At 50.8% G+C, this 21,702-nt stretch overlaps 1 protein-coding gene across 1 annotated transcript in view; it reads right to left on the reverse strand.

Moving 5' to 3' along the window:
• The window catches only part of IL6R (interleukin 6 receptor), a 101,499-nt gene that overhangs the window by 4,586 nt on the left and 75,211 nt on the right, over window positions 1–21,702 (reverse strand). The window contains exons 10-14 of the mRNA XM_080649013.1: window positions 17,336–17,415; window positions 16,382–16,440; window positions 10,062–10,132; window positions 9,330–9,486; window positions 486–528 (exon numbers count right to left, since the gene is read on the reverse strand). Coding sequence (XP_080505139.1) covers window positions 486–528; window positions 9,330–9,486; window positions 10,062–10,132; window positions 16,382–16,440; window positions 17,336–17,415 — 410 coding nt within the window. The remainder of the gene's footprint in view (window positions 1–485; window positions 529–9,329; window positions 9,487–10,061; window positions 10,133–16,381; window positions 16,441–17,335; window positions 17,416–21,702) is intronic.

The raw sequence follows: 21,702 nt of genomic DNA on the forward strand, positions 1-21,702 counted from the left end.
CAAGATGCCCTGGCCCCACCCTCAGAGGCAGGACAGGATGGGCCATGTGGCCGCGTCCTTCCGCATCTCAGCCTCTAGATCAGGGGTCCTCAAACTTTTTAAACAGGGGGCCAGTTCACTGTCCCTCAGACCATTGGAGGGCCGGACTATAGTTTTAAAAAAAAACTATGAACGAATTCCTATGCGCACTGCGGGCCCGGGACAAGTCGGCTGCTAAGCAGGACAGGCAGCGGCACCCGGCGGGCCGGATAAATGTCCTCGGCGGGCCGCATGTGGCCCGCGGGCCATAGTTTGAGGACGCCTGCCTAGATCTTCAGCTGGGTGAGGAGGATGTGCTGCCTGATAGTCATTAATCAAGAAAGCATCCTGGAGGAATAAACGGGATTTCCCCCACGGAGAGGCCCACAGGGGGCAGAGCTGAAAGGGAGGCTGGGAGAAGTGAGTCAGGAGTTGCAAAGACACGTCCTGGGGAGTCGGGATCTCACCAGTGATTTTGGCAAATCCTCGACCAGAAGCCCTCTCCGAAACCTAGGGAGAAGAAGACACGGCATCGCTCAGGCACGGCAGCAGTTATTTCATTGGTTTGTATGTCGAGTCGCTCCAAGTGGACCTGGAGGCGAAGTGTCACCGCCCCTGCACCGCCACCGGCTTCCTTCCGCTGAGTTCTGAGACACCACCTCACGCTCTCTTTCTCGCTGGGATCCCGAGAGCAAACCATGAGAAGGCGTTCAGAAACAGGGGAGGGAGGAGGGAGGAGGGAGGGGCTGCAGGGGTGCCCCAGCAGGACTCACAGTCCCAAAGTCCAGACTGCGGAGCCTGGGGGTCCCTGCTGGACCTTCTTGCGGGGGGAGGTGGGGAGTAGAAGAGGTGAGAATGGTTACACTGGAAGCCGGGTTACGGGGAGACAGAAAGGTCTGGGTGCCCTACGCCTCACTACAACCCTGCACCCCCAACCCACGCTGGCTCTCCTTTCCACTGTCCTCGCCTGGAAAACCCTCACCCCTGGTTAAAGCCATGTCTCTGCCCGCCCTGCTGCTCCCCTGCTCTGGCCACCGACCGCTGCGGCGAGCACCTGTGGCCCCTGTTCTCTCGTGGACACACACTACAGTCCCACCGTGAGCCCCCTCGTAAGCTTCCTTTCCTCTTTGCCAAATGGACGACTTCACGCCTCTTCAGACCGCCCCACTCCCCACCCCACCTACTACGAACCTGCCCCTTTATCAGGTGAAAACCGGAAGCCGGGGGACGGGAGGCCCCACCCCTTCTCTCCATGCAAACCCCTAACCCGCCCTCTCTGCCATCCCTCCTGCTACCATGCCACCAGGGGCCTGCTCTAACACTCTGGGTCTCGCACCCTCTCGCCTTCTCAAGGGCAGCAGCCCTGAGGGCATGCCCTCTTCCTCCCCCATGGCCCTCCCTCCCGTGAGGATGTCTCCCACCAGGAACATGCTCTGTTATCCATGTTTGAGACCCTGACTTGACCCCACATCCCTCTAGCTGCCAGCTTTCTCTGCTCTGTCACGGGCAGTGCTGTCTCGAGTCCTGTCTGCTTCCCCACCTGACATTTCCCTGCAGCACATTCCAATCAGGCTGCCTTGGAACGGCTCGCACAGGGTCAGCATGACCTGCAAGCTGCTGAATCCTCATGTTCTCCGCTCTGAACTCACTTGCGCTATTCCGCCCACTCCCTCTTTCGAGAAACACTGCTCCTCTTGCCTTCCTTGACTTTGCACACATCCGGTCTTCCTTATCTTTCACGGGCTGGCCCTCTAATATATATCTTTTTATTTCAGAGAGGAAGGGAGAGGGAGAGAGAGCTAGAAACCTCAATGATGAGAGAGAATCATTGATCAGCTGCCCCCTGCATGCCCCACACTGGGGATCAAGCCCACAACCCGGGCGTATGCCCTGACCGGGAATCGAACTGTGACCTCCTGGTTTATAGGTCGACGCTCAACCACTGAGCCACGCTGGCCAGGCTGACTGGCTGGCCCTTGAAAGGAGCTGAACCAGTAAATGCCGGCCAACCCAGGGAATTGCTCCTCTCTTCCATCTACCTTCTCCCCAAGGCCCTCCCCAGTTCTGTGGGTTTAGGAATCAACAGTATAACACGAAGTCAGAACTCCAGCCTCAATCACTCTCTGGAATTCAACTGACATAGAGAGATGTCTACTCGACTGGACAACTAAGAGGTACACGCACTCAGCATGTCTAAACTGGACCCTGCAGAAGCCGCTTCGCCCAGCTCCCTCAACTTCACAAATTACATCACTATCTACCCGGTGGCTCGGGCCAAGTCCCTCTCTCTCCCTGGCTGCCTACATCAAACGCATCAGCAAGCCAAGCCACCTCTTCGTCCAAAACACACCAGAACCCACGAACTCCTCCCTTCGCCACAATACGAGCTACTGCCACCTCGTCCCAGGACCACAGCAACCGTGTCCAGAGTCCCTGCTGCCACCCTGGCCCCATAACCCAGTCGCCACCCAGCAGCTATGATCTTTTACAAACAAAAATCCAATTCACATTACTCCCCTGATGAAATCCTTCCAACATCTTCCCACTGTGCTTAAAAGTAAAATCCAGACTCTTTGGCTCATCGAGGATGCCATGATATGACCCTCCTTCCCAGTGGGCTCCTCTCTGCCCACCGCCCCTTCTCCCGCCACATCACACCTTGGGGCATTTGCTTGAAATTAAATGTTCTTCCTGTCTTTGCAGGATGGGCTCTGATTTGTCAATTCGGATCTCAGGTGAGACGTCACTTCCTCACAAAGAGGCTTCCCTAAAAACCATCTAAAGAAGTGAGCCCTCTCAAAAAAAAAAAAAAAAAAAGTGATCCCCCTCACATTCATCACATCAGCTTATTTTAATTAGTACGTGGGGCTGGCATTTTCTTATTTATTGGTTATTGTAGGTCTCTTCCCACTGGAACATAAATATCATGAGAATAAGAATCACATTTGTCTTCTGACAATTACACGGAGGTAGCCCGGGGCCTAGAACGCTCCCCAGTGCCTATTAAGCTCTCGGTAAACAGATGTTGAATGAATGGATGGATGGGGTGGATGGCTGGATTAATGGAAGGGAAGAGAAGGAGGAAAGGGAAGAAAAAGAGAGCGGGAGGGTGGGAGAGAGGAAGAAAGGAAGGAAGAAGTTAGTAACTTCTGGGGCCAGTTATTAACTCTCTCAGCCTTCGTTTCCTCTTCCATTCCATGAATCACATCTGCACTGATGTGAAGGTTTACTTGGGCTCGTGTTTGTTCAGGACACGACATGAAGTAGGTGCTTAACACACAGAAGCGGGATGAGAGGATGGTTACAGGTGCAGGGCTCCACTCCTGGTTCCAGACCTGACAGGGCTCCTTCACTTTAAGCTAGTGACTTGGTCCTCATCTGCAGAACGGGAGAGTAACAGCACCTGCTGCTGTGATTAAACACAGCACCGCGGTTAGAAAGAAGCCTGCAGAGTGAACCCTCCACAGAGGCTAACTCCCTGTCGACCAAGGAGACCAGTCAGATCTGCATGTGAAACCTCCTGCCCGACCTGTGCACCTGCAGCAAAGCATGGTGACCGTGCAAACAACTGCCCTCCAGCCAAGCACAAGGGACTTTTTATTGAAAACTAGAGGCCCGGTGCATGACATTTGTGCATGGGGGGAGGGAGGTCCCTCAGCCCCACCTGCACCCTCTCCAATCTGGGACCCCTCGAGGGATGTCCGACTGCCCATTTAGGCCCAAAGTGAAGGAGCCCTGTCAGTTCTGGAACCAGGAGTGGAGCCCTGCACCTGTAACCATCCTCTCACCCCGGGATCGGGCCTAAACGGGCAGTCGGACATCCCTCTCATAATCCAGGACTGCTGGCTCCCAACCGCTCGCCTGCCTGCCTGCCTGATTGCCCCTAACTGCTTCTGCCTGCCAGCCTGATCACCCCCTAATCACTCCCCTGCCAGCCTGATCGACACCTAACTGCTCCCCTGCCGGCCTGGTCGCCCCCAACTGCCCTCCCTTGCAGGTCTGGTCACCCCTAACTGCCCTCCCCTGCTGGCCCGGTCACCCCTAACTTCCCTCCCTTGCCAGCCTGGTCGATCCCAACTGCCCTCCCCTGCAGGCCTGGGTTCCCCCCAACTGTCCTCCCCTGCAGGCCTGGTTGCCCCCAACTGCCCTCCCCTGCAGGCCGGGTCCCCCCCAACTGTCCTCCCCTGCAGGCCTGGTCGCCCCCAAATGCCCTCCCCTGCAGGCCTGGGTCCCCCTCAACTGCCCTCCCTGCAGGTCTGGTCCCTCCCAACTGCCATCCCCTGCTGGCCTGATCGCCCACAACTGCCCTCCCCTGCTGGCCATCTTTGGAGTGATGGCCAATTTGCATATTACCTCTTTATTATATAGGATCTCTTAAGACAGTTCCAAATACCAATCCCGAGAACCAATTCTCAGCAGCGGCTTCAAGCTAAAAGTTATCATCAATATGTAAACATTTTAAACCATTTCTGTCTCATTATTACTCCCTAATGATTTAAGACAGTGGTTGGCAAACTCATTAGTCAACAGAGCCAAATATCAACAGTACAACGATTGAAATTTCTTTTGAGAGCCAAATTTTTTAAACTTAAACTTCTTCTAACGCCACTTCTTCAAAATAGACTCGCCCAGGCCGTGGTATTTGGTGGAAGAGCCACACTCAAGGAGCCAAAGAGCCGCATGTGGCTCGTGAGCCGCAGTTTGCCGACCACGGATTTAAGAGATAAATATAACAAGCCTTTTGTGACAGTTTGTGAGATTAAGTTTCAGAGGAAAATATGTAATTATCATCCAGCCACCATAGCCTGTCACCCAAAAACAAGCTCAAATGTCAAGATGCGTGTGTAACAAAAGTGGCCACCTGGACGCTACAGAGATCAGGGCAGCATCTCCATCTCTGCCAAACCAGACGATTTAAACTGAGTTCTCTTGTTGCTACAAGCACAGTAACCCTCATGCCCAGATCCATCACCAGCTGTGAATGGGCTCTTCCCTTTGTTCCGGGCACTGCTACCAGCTGGTCAAGTGTCCTAAGAGGCAGCAGACTCCAGAACGATGCTGGCGAGTCTGAGCAGTGGGGGAGAAGACAGCGGGCACACAAAGGTCAGTAGCCAGAAAGCATTGGGGTGGATGGGAGGGTCCATTGGTTCCCCTACACCAGGGGTGGGGAACGATTGGCTTTGCGGACCCATGGGCCCGCCTCCCCCCCGCCCCCATAAGGCCCACAAAATCAATTGGTCTGGCCCTGCCAAGGCATTAGGAGTGAGTTAATTAAACGTGTGACCAAATATAGCAGGCTAATTTTTAAGTGGATAATCTTGAATGGCCCGAGCATGATGTTACAAATATCCCAATGGCCCCTGGCAGAAAAAAGGTTCCCCACCCCTGCCCTACACACACCAGGGAGAAGCTCTCGGTCCACTGCTCAGCAGGGGTGCAGGCCTCATGTCTCGCTCGGAACAGTGGCAGCTTCCCTGCCCGCAGCCTCTGGGTCTGCTCACGGCCACACCCGCCCTGCGGCTGCTCACCAGGGCCATGTGTCTTTACGGCCTCTCACCCCACCCAGGGAACTGCACGCGGGCCACCTGCACGGCGCGTCTTGGTGGAAACGTAACATTTACAGTGTCACCCCTCCACAGCTTTCCTCTCCTCGAGGTTATGCACTCCGTGCTTCCACTACGTGCCAGGCGCTGATGCCGAAGGCGAATGACGCAGACCCTGTTCTCAGGAAGCCCACATTCAGTCGCTCCACAAATACGTATAAACTGTGTACATTCCAAACACTGCCCTTAGGTGCTCACACTCTGACGGGGGCGGCAGGCAGTAAGCATACAAACGGGTGTGCCACCACGGGGCCACAAGAGCAGTGAAAAGACACAGGCAAGGAGCAGGGGTGAAGAGGGCGGGATGGGAGGCGGGGGTGACCGCTAAGCGGGACCTGAATGAAGTGACAAGGCACGCCCCGTAGATACCTGGGAAAGAGCCCTGGGGCTGAAGACAGCAGGTCCAAGGCCAAGGCGGGCACCTGCTGGGCGTGTTGGCAGGACAGCACTGGGGCGGGCGTGACAAGACACTTTCATTCTTATCTGGGGCACCTGTGACAGGTCTTCCTGCTTCCACTCTGGTCCCTGGAAGCTATTCTACAGGGTCCCTTTAAAACTCAAATCTTGGTGAATGGATGGACAAACACTGACACGTCCGTACCACAGAATACCACTTAGCAATGAAAAGAGAACTGCTGATGGTGCAACCGCACGGGTGAATCTCAGTCACATTCTGCTGAGTGGAAGAAGCCAGACACAGCGATGCACAGACAGCGCGATTCCATGGCCAAAAACTAGATAACCCTCGTCTGAAGTGACAGAAAGCGGTCGGCGTTGCCAGGGACGGGAAGGGGGACTGCTGATGGGAAAACACGGGGGAACCTGGTGGGTGGTTGAAGTGTTCCATATTGGATTGTGGTAGTGGTTATGTGGCTTCATACTGTAAACCCTGAGGACTAAGAAGGGCTCCTGGTGGCTACTTGGTCTTAAAACAACAACAACAAAAAAAACAGAGCCTAGCCGCCATTTCTGCACAGAGGCCTCTCACGCAAACAGCACTTGACAGAGAAGGCTCTGCGCTGAGCCGCCAGTCTCCACTGAAGGGCCTGCCTGCACGGCGCTTCTGACATCTGAGCCAGCCCTTAAAAGTTCTCGGAGTCCTATTTCAACCAATAGGACTGAGGCGTTCCCCATCCAATTGGAGCTGCACAGCTCCAACCAATCAGGGCAGCTCCATTCTGACCAATCAGAGACAAGGAGCGGGGACTTCTGGCTCTAAGCCAGCTCCCCTCTGGCTCTAAGCCAGCTCCCCTCTGGCTCTGGGGGTGCCCATTTTCCACCTAAGACAGAAAACTGGGTTTACTGGCTGAAGATGGTTCAGAGAGGCAGAGTGGAGCCGGCCTGCACAGACAGTGTACATGGCAGAGTGGGCCTGGGGCAGACGCTCACAGAGCGGGCCATTGCAGAGGGCAGCTGCCCAGCTGGAGAGAGGCCTGGCCCCAGGGCCACCTGGCTCGGCAGCCTCACGGCGCCCTGCAGCACGGTGGAGCTGTTTGCACAGCAGCAGCCATGCTGCACTAATGTGGAGCTGTTTACACGCACGTTTCCTTCTTCACTGCACCCCAAATGGTGGATTCCTGTTGGTATTTGAATTGGCACCAATGACTATCTGCTGACATTACATATGTCAAAATTCATCAAACTTTAGGAAGCCATACTTCAATAGTATACTTCAATTAAGTTGGTGTTTTAATGTAAATTGGTTAAATCTGGTTACGTTGCTCCCTGCCCAAACTCTTCTTTTTTTTTAATCCTCACCCAAGGATGTTTTTCCATTATTGACTGGCTGCCTCCTGTATCCGCCCATACCAGAGCCAGGGATCGAGCCTGCAACCGACATAAGTGTCCTTGACCAGAATCAAACCTGGAACCCTTCAGTCTGCAGGCCAATGCTCTATCCACTGAGCCAAACTGGCTAGGGCCAGTGTTCTCTTTATTATGTAACTACTAGAGGCCCGGTGCACAGATTTGTGCACCAGTGGGGTCCCTTGGCCTGGCCTGTGCCCTCTTGCAATCTAGGACCCCACCCTGGCCGGGGAGGGACCGTGGGAGGGCTCCAGGGCATGTCCGCCGTCTCCCACAGTCCTGATCGGCTGGACCCCAGCAGCAAGCTAACCTACTTGTCAGAGCATCTGCCCCCTGGTGGTCAGTGTCCATCATAGCGACTGGTTAAACAGTCGAATGGTCGGAGGGACAATTAGCATATTAGGCTTTTATATAGAAAGAGAGGTAAACACCAATCACAGATGAATCAAGTTATGTATTAGGTATTATGCTTTTTCCTTCCTCCATTTACTACTTGGATTTTCTTCATCTCTGGCTCAGTTTTCCCACCCACCAATGGCTCTTTATAATACCTCTCCACTCAATTTTCCACTTTTCTTCATGCAAATATTATCCTGCAGTCTCACACCATCCTGCTCTGTCCTGGGCTGGCTGCTGAACAACTCTTCTACCCCTCTGTCATCATCTTGGAAGTCTCAGACCCCTCTACTGGGTTGGATCTCCCAGATCACCTCATTGTTTAGCTTACTGCTTCATTTTATTGGAGCACATCCCTCTGTAGCTTTCTGAGAACAGGTACATGAGGAATACATTTCTGAGATTCTACTTTTTTTTTTTTTTTTTTTTTTTTTTTTTTTTTTTAGAGAGAGAATGGATTTGTGGTTGGACATCATCTTCCTGCAGAATTCAATGACACCATACAATTCCATACCCTTCCATGTAGATCCTCATTCTGAAGCTTTATCCCAGAATTCTAAAATATTTCTACAATGTGCCTTGGTGTCCATTTTTATTTTCCCGTCACTTATCCTGGGCGCTCATTGGTGGTTCTCCCTCTGGAAACTCATTCCTTTCCTCCTGAGAGAGTTGATGTCATTTGATACCTTCTCCCTCATGTCGACCTAACTCTTCCTGGATGTGCATGTTGCACTACTGAAGATGATTCTCTAATTGTATCTTCCTCCTCTTGAAAACAATTTTACTACAAAAATATCCCAACTGATAAATCCTCTCCCCAAAAAGCATGATAAAACTTGTCACAATTGCGAAAAACAGCCATTTCAGGCCCTGGCTGAGTGGCTCATTTGGTTGGAGTGTTGTCCTGGGTTCAATTCCCAGTCAGGGCACATACCTAGGTTGTGAGTTCAATCCCTAGTTGGGAGGCAACTGATTGATGTCTCTCTCTCTCTCTCTCTCTCTCTCTCTCTCTCTTCCTCCTTTCCTCCCTTCCTCCCTCCTTCTCTCCTTTCTTCTCTCTAAAATCATAAAAATATATCCTACAGTGAGGGTTAAAAACAAAAATAAAGACAACCATTTCAGGACTCTGGAAACTGACCAGAAACATACAACAAATTGAGAGTGTCTATTAAAAGAACAGTTGCTCAGTAGTTAGAGCGTCAGCCCACAGACTAAAGGGTCTCAGGTTCGATTACGATCAAGGGCATGTACCTCGGTTGCAGGCTTGAGTCCCAGCCCCCCTCTCTCACATCGATGTTTCTCTCTCTCCCCCCCCCCCCCGGGTCCCTCCCACTCGCTCTCTAAAAATCGATCGGAAAAAAAACATCCTCAGGTGGAGGATTAACAACAACAACAACAAAAAGGTCCCCTAATTTCATCCACAGTAAAACCAGACTGAAGGAGGAGGTCCGCAGCCCCCTGATGAGGACGCACAAGCCACCAGCATGGAGAGCCTGGAACACGTACCTGCAGCTCCTGGGGCCTCGGGGCCACATCAGGGGTCCTCTTGGGAGCGCTTCTGTTGGAATTCACGCACAGTTTTCGATCGTGGAAGAGCGTCCCATTCAGCTCCTGGATGGCAAGCGCCACCCTCTGCACGGAGCCCAGGTCCACAAAGGCGAAGCTGCAAGGAAGGACACAGGGCAGCTCTGAGCACATCTCAGGACAGAGCTGCAGGAGGCAACCGAGCCCAAACGCAGGTGCTCTCCTCCCCTCCCAGCCAGAGGGGGGCGCTGCAGACACGCCAACAAGTCACTGAGGCCCAGGCTTGGGATCAGAAGATGAGTGTGCCTTGACTCTACCGCTAAACGCCATCTGGCTACGTATGCCTTTGGGTTTCTTTCCTACTACTCCCCTCAAAGGTTCAAAGCACTCTCACTGCCCTGAAAATAAGAAAGGGGAAATAGGAGTAGGCCCGGTTTCCAGCGGCAACCAAGGCTAAGGACGGTTTGGCCATTCACCTCCAGTCATAAAACAGAGCAAGGATGTTACCAAAACTAAACCCAGGTCTCTGGACTCCTCAGCCAAGGTTGTGTGGGCAAGACAAGGCCTCGGGGGCTCCCGACGTCACCGGGCCAAGTCCCAGTGGGTGCGGACTTGGGAGCGCAACGGCGAGTGTGCAGTGTCAGTGCATCAGCAGAATGGACCAAGAGGAAAGGAGCCGCTTCCCGAAGAAAACAAAGGAAGTACAGTCATTACCATTTGCAGCCGCTCTGGATCCTGTGGACATGGAGAGGGTTGAAGTCCTTCAGAAGGTGCCGAATTTCCTCCTACATTTTGGGGTTTGAAAGAGAAAGAGACCCAGAGACAAAACTTACAGCTAGTTCTCAAGGTTTCAGATCCCCAACCAGCTCATCTGTCATCAACGGAACACATACTTCATGAAAAGTCTATTATTCCCTAACCGGTTTGGCTCAGTGGATAGAGTGTCGGCCTGTGGACTGAAAGGTCCCAGGTTCGATTCCGGTCAAGGGCATGTACCTTGGTTGCGGGCACATCCCCAGTAAGAGGTGTGCAGGAAGTGGCTGATCTATGTTTCTCTCTCGTGGATGTTTCTAACTCTCTATCCCTCTCTCTTCCTCTCTGTAAAAAATCAATAAAATATATTTTTTTAAAAAAAGAAAGAAAAGTCTATTATGGGGGCTGTGTGTGCCAGGTTTGTGCTGAGTGATGCAAATACAGAGGCAAGAAAGACATGTCCTGCCTCCAAATGAAGCTCATCAGCCCAGTGGGGCCACAGACAGGACAATCAAGGGAACAGACCCTGGGGCCGAGTGAAGTCTGGGTAAGAGAGGTCAGGACAGGGGTAGGACAGGCAGCATGCGGGGGAGAGGACCTTTGTCTCGGTCAGCCTCCCCTCCAGCTGCTCACACCCCTTCTTTGCAAGTCTCCCCTGCCCCCTTTCCTCACTGTAGCCTGGCCTCCGCTGCCCAGAGCTAGGGTCACCTTCCCCCTCTCTGGGCATTTCGCCACACCTGCTCTCAGCTCTTCCTCCCCTTCCCTCAGGCTGCCTCCCTTCCCAGAGGCTACTCCTTCCACTGGGCCCTCAGTGCATGTACACACCACCCACCCCCTTTCTTTGAGCGAACATCTTCAGGACCCTGAGGGCCTTCTGAGCTACACCCTACTTTTCCTCTTTTCTGCCACACCTGGAGAAAGACCAGCTCCTCCTAACGCCTCTGATTCCTCTGCCCACTCCCTCCTAACTGCCCGCAGTCTGCCTCCTGCCCTACTAAAAATTTTTTTTGTTTTTTTGTGTTTTTTTTGCTTTTTTGTGTGTTTTGTTAGTCCTCACCATGAGGGAGTGGAAAGGAGGGAAGGAAGGGCAGAGGGAGGGTGGGCGGGAGGGAGGGACATCTATGTGAGAGAGTCACATGGATAATTGCCTCCCCGCACACGGGGCAGGGGATCGAACCTGCAGCCCGGGTACATGCCCTTGACCGGGAATCGAATCCAGGACGAAATGCTTTCCTTAAGGTCCCAGATGTCTCCCACGGCCCACCGGGAAGCGTTTCCGCAGGCCTCCACTCCTCACTCCTACTTGCACCTCTCCTCACTGCCCCTTCCTCCGGCCCTCCCAGCACACTGCCCTTGGAAATTCCACAACCGTGATAAAAACTATTTTTACCCAGAAAATTCTGTTTTGGAAAAAAAACATGTGTGACATTTATACAATCTTCTTTTAAAAGCAGCTTTTACCAATCTAAAGTCACTTTGTTGGGTGAGGAAATTAGACATACATTATGTATAACTCATTTTTCCCAGTCTTCATGTTGATATTACATCTAAATTCAAATTTTCTAATTTGCTTTTACTTTTAAATATTTAATGTTTATTACACATGAATCTACAAGATGCTGAGCAACAAGCCAATTTGTCAGTACAAGCAATATATGCTTAGCATTTTCCGTTTACAAAGCACTTTCACCAACCTTATTCCATTTGATCCTTAAAATCACCCTGTAGAGTACACATTATTATTGTCCTCATTCTCAGAAGCATGAAATAAGGATCAGAGAGGCTAAGGGACTTCCCTAAGACGACACAGCCGATTTAGAGTCAGGATTTGAACCCAGGGATTCTAACTTCAAATCCTACATTCTTTTCATTCTCTGCAAAACCTCAGCTGTCTTCTTTTTAGGTTTTACCATTATCAAAGTAAAAGAGGGAACTACTTCATATTTTTGTATCTCCTATAGCAGTTGTCAGGAAACCACTGCCTCAAGCCAAATCCAACCTACCACCTTTTTATCAATAAAGTTTTATTGGAACACAACCACACACACACACACACACACACACACACACACACACACACACACGTTCGTTTACTTATGGTCTAGGCCAGTGGTCGGCAAACTCATTAGTCAACAGAGCCAAATATCAACAGTACAACGATTGAAATTTCTTTTGAGAGCCAAATTTTTAAAACTTAAACTTCTTCTGATGCCACTTCTTCAAAATAGACTCTCCCAGGCTGTGGTATTTTGTGGAAGAACCACACTCAAGGGGCCAAAGAGCTGCATGTGGCTCGCGAGTCGCAGTTTGCCAACCACTGGTCTAGGCTGCTTTCAGGCTACTATCCCAGAGTAGAGTATTTGCGACAGAGGTACACGATCTGCAAAGCATAAAATATTCACTATCTGACCCTCTGCGGAGAAAGTCCGCCAAGCCCTGTGCCCTAGCAATGCTGGCTGCAAATGAGATCCTGCTGGACAGTTCCTTTTCTTTGGGGTTGGGATTAAAGCATCAATATTTTTTAAAAGCTCCCCAGATGGTTTTCATGGGCAGCCAAGGTCAAAAATTACTGTTCAATGGTATCGAGCAGATTCAGGAAGTACTGCTTTTCAGAAAATGTGCTTGAGGGTGAGAGGAGAGAAAAACCACCACCACCACACACACACAAATACAGAAGCAAAATACAAAACCCTGCCAACATCTTTCCACCCACGGGCCTTCAACCAATGCTCTCGGTGAGGCCAGCCCACCAGCAAATGCTGCTACTGTTAACAGTTGTCACTCGGGACTCCTAAAATCTGAAGACAAGCCCTAACCATGACTTTCTTTCTGCCCCTTGTATGGCAGTTATCCCCCCTTATCCACGGGATGTACATTCCAAGACCCCCAGTGGGTGCCTGAAACTGCAGACAGTACCAAACCCTATATATACTGTTTTTTCCTGTACATACATACCTATAATAAAATCTAATCTATAACGAAGCGCAGTAAGAGATTAACATATAGCCCAGCTGGCGTGGCTCAGTGGTTGAGTTGCCTACCTAGGAACCAGGAGGTCACGGCTCGATTCCCAGTTGGGGCACGTGCCAGGGTTGCGGGCTCAATCCCCGGTAGGGGACATGCAGGAGGCAGCCGATCAATGATTCTCTCTCATCATTGATGTTTCTATCTCTCTCTCCCTCTCCCTTCCTCTCTGAAATCAATAAAAATATTCTTAAAAGATTAACACGTAAAATAGAACAATTATAACAACATCCTGTAATAAAGATATGTAATAAAAGACATACAAATGGCCAATAAGCACATGAGCAGATGCTCATTAGTTAAGGAAATCAAAACCACAATGAGATACCACCTCACAGCCACTAGATGGCTATAGTAAAAAAGAGGTTTTGGCGAGAAAGTGGAGAAATTAGAATAATCATACATTGCTGGTGCCACTATAAAATGGAACAACTGTTTTGGAAAACAGTTTGGTAGGTCCTCAAAAAGTTAACCATAGAGCTATCATGTGACCCAGTAATTCCACTGGTAGGGATATACCTAAGAGAACTGAAACATATGTTCACACAAAAGCTTGTACACCCATGTTCAGAGCAGCATTATGGGGAACAACCAAAAAGTGGAAACAAACCAAATGTCATTGAATGATGAGTTGATAAACAAACTGTGGTATATCCACGTAATAAAACATCATCCTATATAATAAAGAGTTAATACGCAAATGGTCGTCGCGCCCTCGCGCCAGGGCAGGGGAACCTGAGACCAGGCCAGGGGACCTGAGGCCATGCCCCTGTCCCAGTGCTGGGGCTGGGGGACCTGAGGCCGCGCTGGGGGACCCGAGACCGCACCCCCCACCTAGTGGGGCTTGACGGAGACCTGAGGCTGCGCCCCCCGCCCTGCGGGGCTTGATGGGGGTGGGGCTGGCCAGGTTTGGGTCTCGCACGATTTCAAGGCGCACGTGGGTGAGTGGGGACTTGACTCTGGCTCCTGCGGTGCACCCCAGACTCTGACAGGAGGGAGATTTTCATATACATTTAACTAATTTTCTTTAATCTCTGACACTTCTATTATAGAGAAAGGGCAAATAGCAATATTAAAATATTCCCTCTAATTAATTCCCTTTTAATGTGCACGAATTTTGTGCACCAGGCCACTAGTTCAGTCATAAAAAAGGAGTGAAGTGCTGAGATGTGCTATAACATGGCTGAACCCTGGAAATGTGCTAAGTGAAGGAAAACAAAAAATGCCACATGTTGTATGATTTCATTTCTATGGCATGTCCAGAATAGGCAAATCCAGAGAGACAGAAAGTAGATTCATGGTTTCCAGGGACTGGGAGGAAGGGGGCGGGCGGAGGGACTGCTAATGGGTACAGGATTTATTTGGGGGATAATGAAAATGTTCTTGAATTTAGATGTTTGCACAACCTTGTGCATATACTAAAAGCCACTGAATTTTATGGTACGTGATTTCTATCTCAATAAAAAATGTTCATGCAATGAAAGAAGATGCTGGCTGCTGTTATTGCTAGGAGGAATAAATCGGCCTTCCTCTCTGACCCACAACTTGCATCTTCTACCAACAGCTGTGAAACTGCTACAAGCTACTTTGTTGGTTTGCAAGTTGAGTCAAGTCACAGTTCTCCACAGGACATTTAGGACTTTCTTTCTAGAACCCTACTGCATTAGCTGACGTCTTTCCTAGGAGGCTGGTCTGAGTTTACAGGTCTGTGGGAGAGGCCGTGGGTGTCCTGTGGAAGGATGAGGGCCAAAGGCCAGGTGCTGGCCTTTGAAGTAGGCTCCACTTTGAAACGGGGTGCACTGGTGGGGCGGAGAGGAGCGATCCCTACGTGGAAGTGAAGAAATCCTCGGAGAGTTCTGCCTCCAAGCATTAAGAGGGTTTTTATTTTGAAGGCTGCCTTCACCAGGCCTTGCCTCTCAGCACCTTGCCTCCCCCGACTGACCACCGCAGGACCTGCCTGCAGGGGCTCCCGTCCCGTTGCTGTCCAGCAGCAGGTTCTACCAGCCTGCCAAGAAGAGGAAGGGGAATCAGGTGCCAAGAATCCCCCACACGACCCCTTTGATTGAATAGGATTTCATTTATTGGGTCAACAGAAATTACTTCATTCTGTGTTCCAATGTCATTTTCCTCTCTCTTTGTCAGATTAAGAAAACCATAATAGATCCACTTTTATCATGGCGAGTTACTTACATGTCCTATCGATTATGTGGTTTGGTACTTGGGGGCAACTAGATACGGATGCAGCTCTTGGCTGACCCCACCAGGTCTGTGTACTTGGACCTCCCACAGAACGCAGCCTTAATGCCTCATCGCCAGGGCGAAGGTGACACCCACCGCCCAGAGTTATTACCCGAACTTAACAAAACCACACAAATGAAGCATTCAGCCTATTTCCTGGAGCATGCCTGATAATTAAAATACAGCAAGTGATACAAAAGGAATAAAATACAACTTGGGCAGAGCGGTTGAGTTGAACTGATTGGCAAGGGGGCACAGAGAACAGGAAATTTTTTTAAATGTTTCGCGTGCACCAGGAGGCCCACAAAGATGACTTCTCTCATACTCCCACATCTGAGCTCCTGAGGGTCAAGACCTGGCTGTGTCTCTAATGTGCTTGCTGAACTTCAAGCACATTATTTTGCATATAGTAGAGGCTCCCCAAAAAGTCAGGAGATGCTTCAATTCAGTAGACTACGCTTCCATTTTCCTTCCATCTGAACTCAATGCACGTATTACACATTCTAAATGCTTGTGTGATTCTATAATTATTTCAGGTTTGTTCATTCGGCCTCCCCAAATAGACAATGAAATTCCTGGGTTCAAAAACCCTAGTGCTTACATTCTACTCTCTAGGTGTCACAACCACTGACTCCACTGGTCCATTTCCAAGTGAACTGGGTGCAGGCTTTGGCTGAGACCCGACTGCTCCCCGTGCCCAAAGCATGGGCACTGGAACTCTAAGGAGGCCCCTTCCTGGAAACAAGCCGCCTCGTTGCAGCCCCTCCATCCATCCAAAGCAGTAAGTGGGGTGACCAGCCATCCCGGTTCACGTGGGAGGAGTGGGCACGAACCGCACAGGAGGCTACAACCAGGGAAGTCCAGGCAAACTGGGAAGAGCTGGTCAGCCCAGTCACCACCTGTGACTGCTTGCACGCCCATAGCTCTAAAGTGTCTTTAAAGCTGGTGACATTCAGCTGCTGGCCGATTAATGTCATATGGGGGAGACCGAAAAAGAGAAGCAGCGGAACGAAGCATACCTCAGAGATGTCCAGAGGAAGGTTGCCAACATACACCTGGTTCTCCCGCTTCTTGAATCCTAAGAGGAAAAACAGCATTAAAAAGGCAGGTGTAAGGTGAGAAGATTCAAAGGAGGGGAAGCATGTGATAAGTGACCCATTTTCTTCAATGTGAAAACACCCCCCCCCACACACACACAAGCATCCCTCCCCCCTTGTGAGCAATGATTGTCTACACCGTACCCAACCACATAGCAAGCAGTTGTCAGTGCTACGGAAGAGGCCCGGGGATTAGTGCTGGCCGTGGGCATCACTGCCTTCAAGGCGGGAGCTCGCTCTGTGGGGGACAGAGCGTCACCAGCATACCTGGAAGCCAGTGTTCTCAATGAGATATTCTGAAGTGTCTGGATCCAGGGGGTTGCGTTTCAGAGTTAACATGAAGCAGGGGGGAGGTGGAATGGAATCCGGGCAGAGGGACCAGCACATGCAAAGGCAGGGAGCTATGAAAAGGCCTGGCACCTGGGGGGAGCTGCATGTGGTCGGGAACAGCTAGAGTGCACCGTGCACGAGGGCGAGTGTGAGAGAGGAGGCCAGGCCACATGGTGAAATCCGCGGGCCGCGAGGAGTGGAGGGTTTTCACCAGAGAGGTGACATCAACAGCTGGGTTTTAGAAAGATCACTCTGGAGACAGGGGAGGGTGAAATGAAAGAAGGTAAGCGTTAAAGAGAAGCACGGCGTTAGGAGCAGCAAACGCAACAGTGATGTGTGTGTTGAGGGGGGGGGGGGGCTGGACCAGGGCAGCAGCAGGGGGGCGCATTGGCCAGGTGTACAGAAAGGTGGTGGCTGACTGGAGCAAGGGCAGGATCTAGGTGGGTCCCGAGTTCATGCAGGAACAGAAACGGAGTAGATTAAATAAGATCCACATATAGACGGAGGGTCCCAGCACCAACCACCCCCCCCCCCAGGCTAACTCACTCAGAGACTTCTGCTTCTCCGACACTCCCTTCTTCCCCAACGGTTCAGCTGAGGGTCGGAAGTCACTGCTGCCCCAGAACCTATCAAAACAGGTCTCAGTGTCTCACCTCCCAAGCCCGAACACCAACAAACGTTTGGGCATCAGCAGCAGGGCCCTGCCCAAGCCCCCAGCCCCCTTTCTGACAGAGGGTTTCCCTTCCTCCTCCCAGACTCAGGTTCCAAACCAGGAAGCCCTCCACGGGGCCTTTGTCATTGTTAATCAGCAGGCAAGCAACGCTGGGGGTGACTCCTAAGCTCTGGGCACCGCGAGGCAGGAAGAGAAGGAAGAGAAGGCTCTGTGGAAGGAGGCTTGTTTGTCACAAAAGGAAGTGACTTATATGCTGCAGTTTCTTCCCAACAGGATCCTCTGCAAAGCCAAGCAGCCACAGTTAGAGGCATGCCGGGAACATCCACCAGCACTTAACTACCGAGCAGGTACTGTGGCAGGCCTCCACGGTGGTCCGCGTACCAATCCCGGGACCTATTTAGGATTCCAATTCCAATGTGGGGTTTCTATGCCACCAAGCAATGCTCCGGACATCAGCTGGTGTCCACCGACTCTACTCAACTCTAACTCTATCTACCTGGGAAGAGTGTGAGATTCCGTCGGTGAGGGGCTATGGTTAACAGCTGTGCTTCTGACTGGAGGTTCCCAAGACCACCTCCTTGGGTTCCATCAATTTGCTAGAGCAACTCACAGATTGGAGCAGCCAGGTGGAAGAGATGCCTAAGGCCGTGGTCGGCAAACTGCGGCTCGAGAGCCACATGCGGCTCTTTGGCCCCTTGAGTGTGGCTCTTCCACCAAATACCACGGCCTGGGCGAGTCTATTTTGAAGAAGTGGCATTAGAAGAAGTTTAAGTTTAAAAAATTTGGCTCTCAAAAGAAATTTCAATCGTTGTCCTGTTGATATTTGGCTCTGTTGACTAATGAGTTTGCCGACCACTGGCCTAAGGCAAGGTATGGGGAAAGGGTGCAGAGCGTGCAGGCCCTCCAGGTGAGCCACTCTCCCCAAACCTCCACTTGTTCACCAACCCAGAAGCCCTCCGAACCCTGTCCTTCGGGTTTTTATGGAGGCCTCGTTACATAGGCAAGATGGACTATATCCTTGGCATTGGCAAGTGGTTCAACCTCCAGCTTTTTTTCCCGCCCCAGAGGAGGGGCAGAAAGAGGGGTGAACCAGGGAAAACTGCAACCCTCTAATCATCTGGGTCCCCTGCCAACCAGGCCCCTTCCTTAGGGGCTGTCCAGAGTCGCCTCGTTAACATAACAAAAGATGCCTTCACTGCTCTCCTCACTTAGGCAATTCCAAAGGTTTTAGAAGCTGTGTCAGGAACTGGACAAAGCCCAAATGCGTATTTCTTTCTCTTCTTTTTTTTTAAATATATTTTTATTGATTTCAGAGAGAAAGGGAGAAGGAAAAAGAGAAAGAAACATCAATGATGAGAGAGATCCCACACCAGGGATCGAGCCCACAATGAGGCAGGTGCACCCAGCGGAATCAAACCGTGACCTTCTGGTTCATAGGTCAATGCTCAACCACCGAGCCACGCTGGCCAGGCTACAGATTTCCTATTAAAAATCACAATATCACACCCATGAATATGTTAGTTCATGGCAAGGGGGAATTAGGTTGCAGAGGGAATTAAGGTTGCTAAGGAGCCGACTTTAAAATAGATTCTCCAGCCCTGGCCAGTGTGGCTCAGTGGTTGGGCATCACCCTGTTTACCAAAAAGTTTCTGATTCTTATGCCCTCCGGGCACATGCTTGATCCCCAGTGGGGAGCGTGCAGAGGTGGGGGTCATGCAGAGGCACCCGATTGATGTTCCACTCTCACATCAATGTTTCTCTCTTTCTCTCTCTCTCTTCCTCTCTCTAAAAATCAACTTAAAATCTTTTTTTAAAAACAGAATATCCAGCCTTTGCCAGGTGCTCAATTGGTTGGAGGGTCATCCTGTACACCAAAAGGTTGGGGCGGGCATGAGAGGCACACGATTGATGTCTCTCTCACATGGATGTTTCTTTCTCTCTCTCTCCCTCTCCCTCTCCCCTTTCCTCTCTCTAGAAAATCAATAAACATATATCCTCAAGTGAGGGTAAAAAAAAAAAAAATAGGTTATCCAGGTGGGCCTAATGTAGTACTCACAGGAGCCCTTCAAAGTGAAAGAGGGGTGCCGAAACCGGTTTGGCTCAGTGGATAGAGCGTCGGCCTGCGGACTGAAAGGTCCCGGGTTCGATTCCGGTCAAGGGCATGTACCTTGGTTGCGGGCACATCCTCAGTGGGAGGTGTGCAGGAGGCAGCTGATCGATGTTTCTCTCTCATCGTTGTTTCTAGCTCTCTATCCCTCTCCCTTCCTCTCTGTGAAATATCAATAAAATATATTTAAAAAAAAAAAAAAACAAAGTGAAAGAGGGGAAAAGAGGAGGGTCAGATAGAGGATGTAACAACAGAAGCAAGATTAAATCAATGCACTATGACAAGAACGGGACCACTGTTGCTGGCACTGAACACAGAGGTAGGGGGCCACGAGCCAGGGCATGCAGGCAGTCGCTAGGCTCTAGAGCAGCCTTGGGCAAACTACGGCCCGCGGGCCGGATCCGGCTGTTCTATCCGGTTCTCTTGCTCTCCCCTCAGCTCCTTTACTTTGAATTTATATTAGTTCACACAAACACTCCATCCATGCTTTTGTTCCGGCCCTCCGGTCCAGTTTAAGAACCCATTGTGGCCCTCGAGTCAAAAAGTTTGCCCACCCCTGCTCTAGAGTCTAGCAGGGGTCCTCAAACTACGGCCCACGGGCCACATGCGGCCCGCCGAGGACATTTATCCGGCCCGCCGGGTGCCGCTGCCTGTCCTGCTTAGCAGCCGACTCATCCCGGGGCCGCAGTGCGCATAGGAATTCGTTCATAGTTTTTTTTTAAACTATAGTCCGGCCCTCCAACGGTCTGAGGGACAGTGAACTGTCCCCTTGTTTAAAAAGTGTGAGGACCCCTGGTCTAGAGGCTGGAAAAGGCAAAGAAACGGTTCTCCCCTCAAGCCTCCGGAAGGAAAGCAGCCCTGCTGACACCTGGATTTAGCCCAGGGAGACATGTCAGACTTCTGACCCACAGAGCTGGAGTTTTGTTTTTGTAAAACCACTAAACAAGTGGAAATTTGTTGTAACAGCAAACAGAAACTAGTTACCATGAGCACATTTAAAGCCACGTCCATCTTGCCCTGGCCGGTGTGGGTAAGTGGTTAGAGCATCTGCCCAGGCACCAAAGGGTCTCAGGTTCGATTCCCAGTCAAGGGCATGTACCTGGGGGTTGCAGGTTTGATCCCTGATCCTAGTCAGGGCAAGTATGGGAGGCAACCAATCGGCTGTGTCTCTCTCACATCACTGCTTTTCTCTCTTTCCCCCTCCCTCCTACTCTCTAATAATCAATGGGGAAAAAATATCCTCAAGTGAGGATTAACAAACAAAAATATTGAAAAACACCCACCTCCGCACGGGGGTCTGCGTGCGGCTAGCACGGGGCCTTTGGCTTGTAGGGATGTGGTTCAGAGTCCAGCCCAGAGCCCTTGGGCACATGTTATCTGTCAAATGAGCCCTATGCCCTCCATCACCAGGCTGAAGGGCGGTGCTGCGCTTAAAGCATTTGCCCCGTATCAAGAGCTCAATAAATGGTGGCCATTGGCTTTCATTTTATGCATTTCGAAGGCCCTTTCCTATGACCCTGAGGAGTACTGACTTCTCATTTTACAGATGGGGAAGGCCCAGTTCAAGGACATCAGATGATTTCCTTACAATTATAAACGATACTGAGGGAACGCGGGTCTGTGACCCCGAAGGAAGCCTTGGTTCTTTTCCTACAGATACGAAGGCTGTCAATGTCCTAGGAAACGGTTTTTTCTTTCCTTTGCTTAAAACGTTTAATTAAAACATTAAATTTTTAAAGAAAATGGTAACTCTCTCAATTGTTCCCAGCTGTAGCAGGAAACCACAGCTTTCGCTGCAGCTAACTTTAAATAGAACCAAAAGTGATTAAGATAATTAAGAGACATTGGTATAGGTCGGAAAATAAAAACAGAGAGGGGTTTACGGGCAGAGTCAGGGTTGTGGGTGTTTGTCCCAATTTCATGGAATCCCCAGCAAAGTCTACTGGCTTCTGGAACAAGGCAGGCACCAATACCTCCCACGCAAAGGCCCAGCATAAATCTTTCCAAGATGCCTGTAAGGGCTTGCCAGGTGCTAACAGCTCATATACATTGCTCATGGGCTCCTCAATGGAAGCTCTTAAGAGCTGTACATTATTACCCCATTGTACAGAGGAAGTCCTGGAGGCGCAAAAA

Source organism: Plecotus auritus, assembly GCF_963455305.1.
Source record: "Plecotus auritus genome assembly, chromosome: 12".
Taxonomy (NCBI): domain Eukaryota; kingdom Metazoa; phylum Chordata; class Mammalia; order Chiroptera; family Vespertilionidae; genus Plecotus; species Plecotus auritus.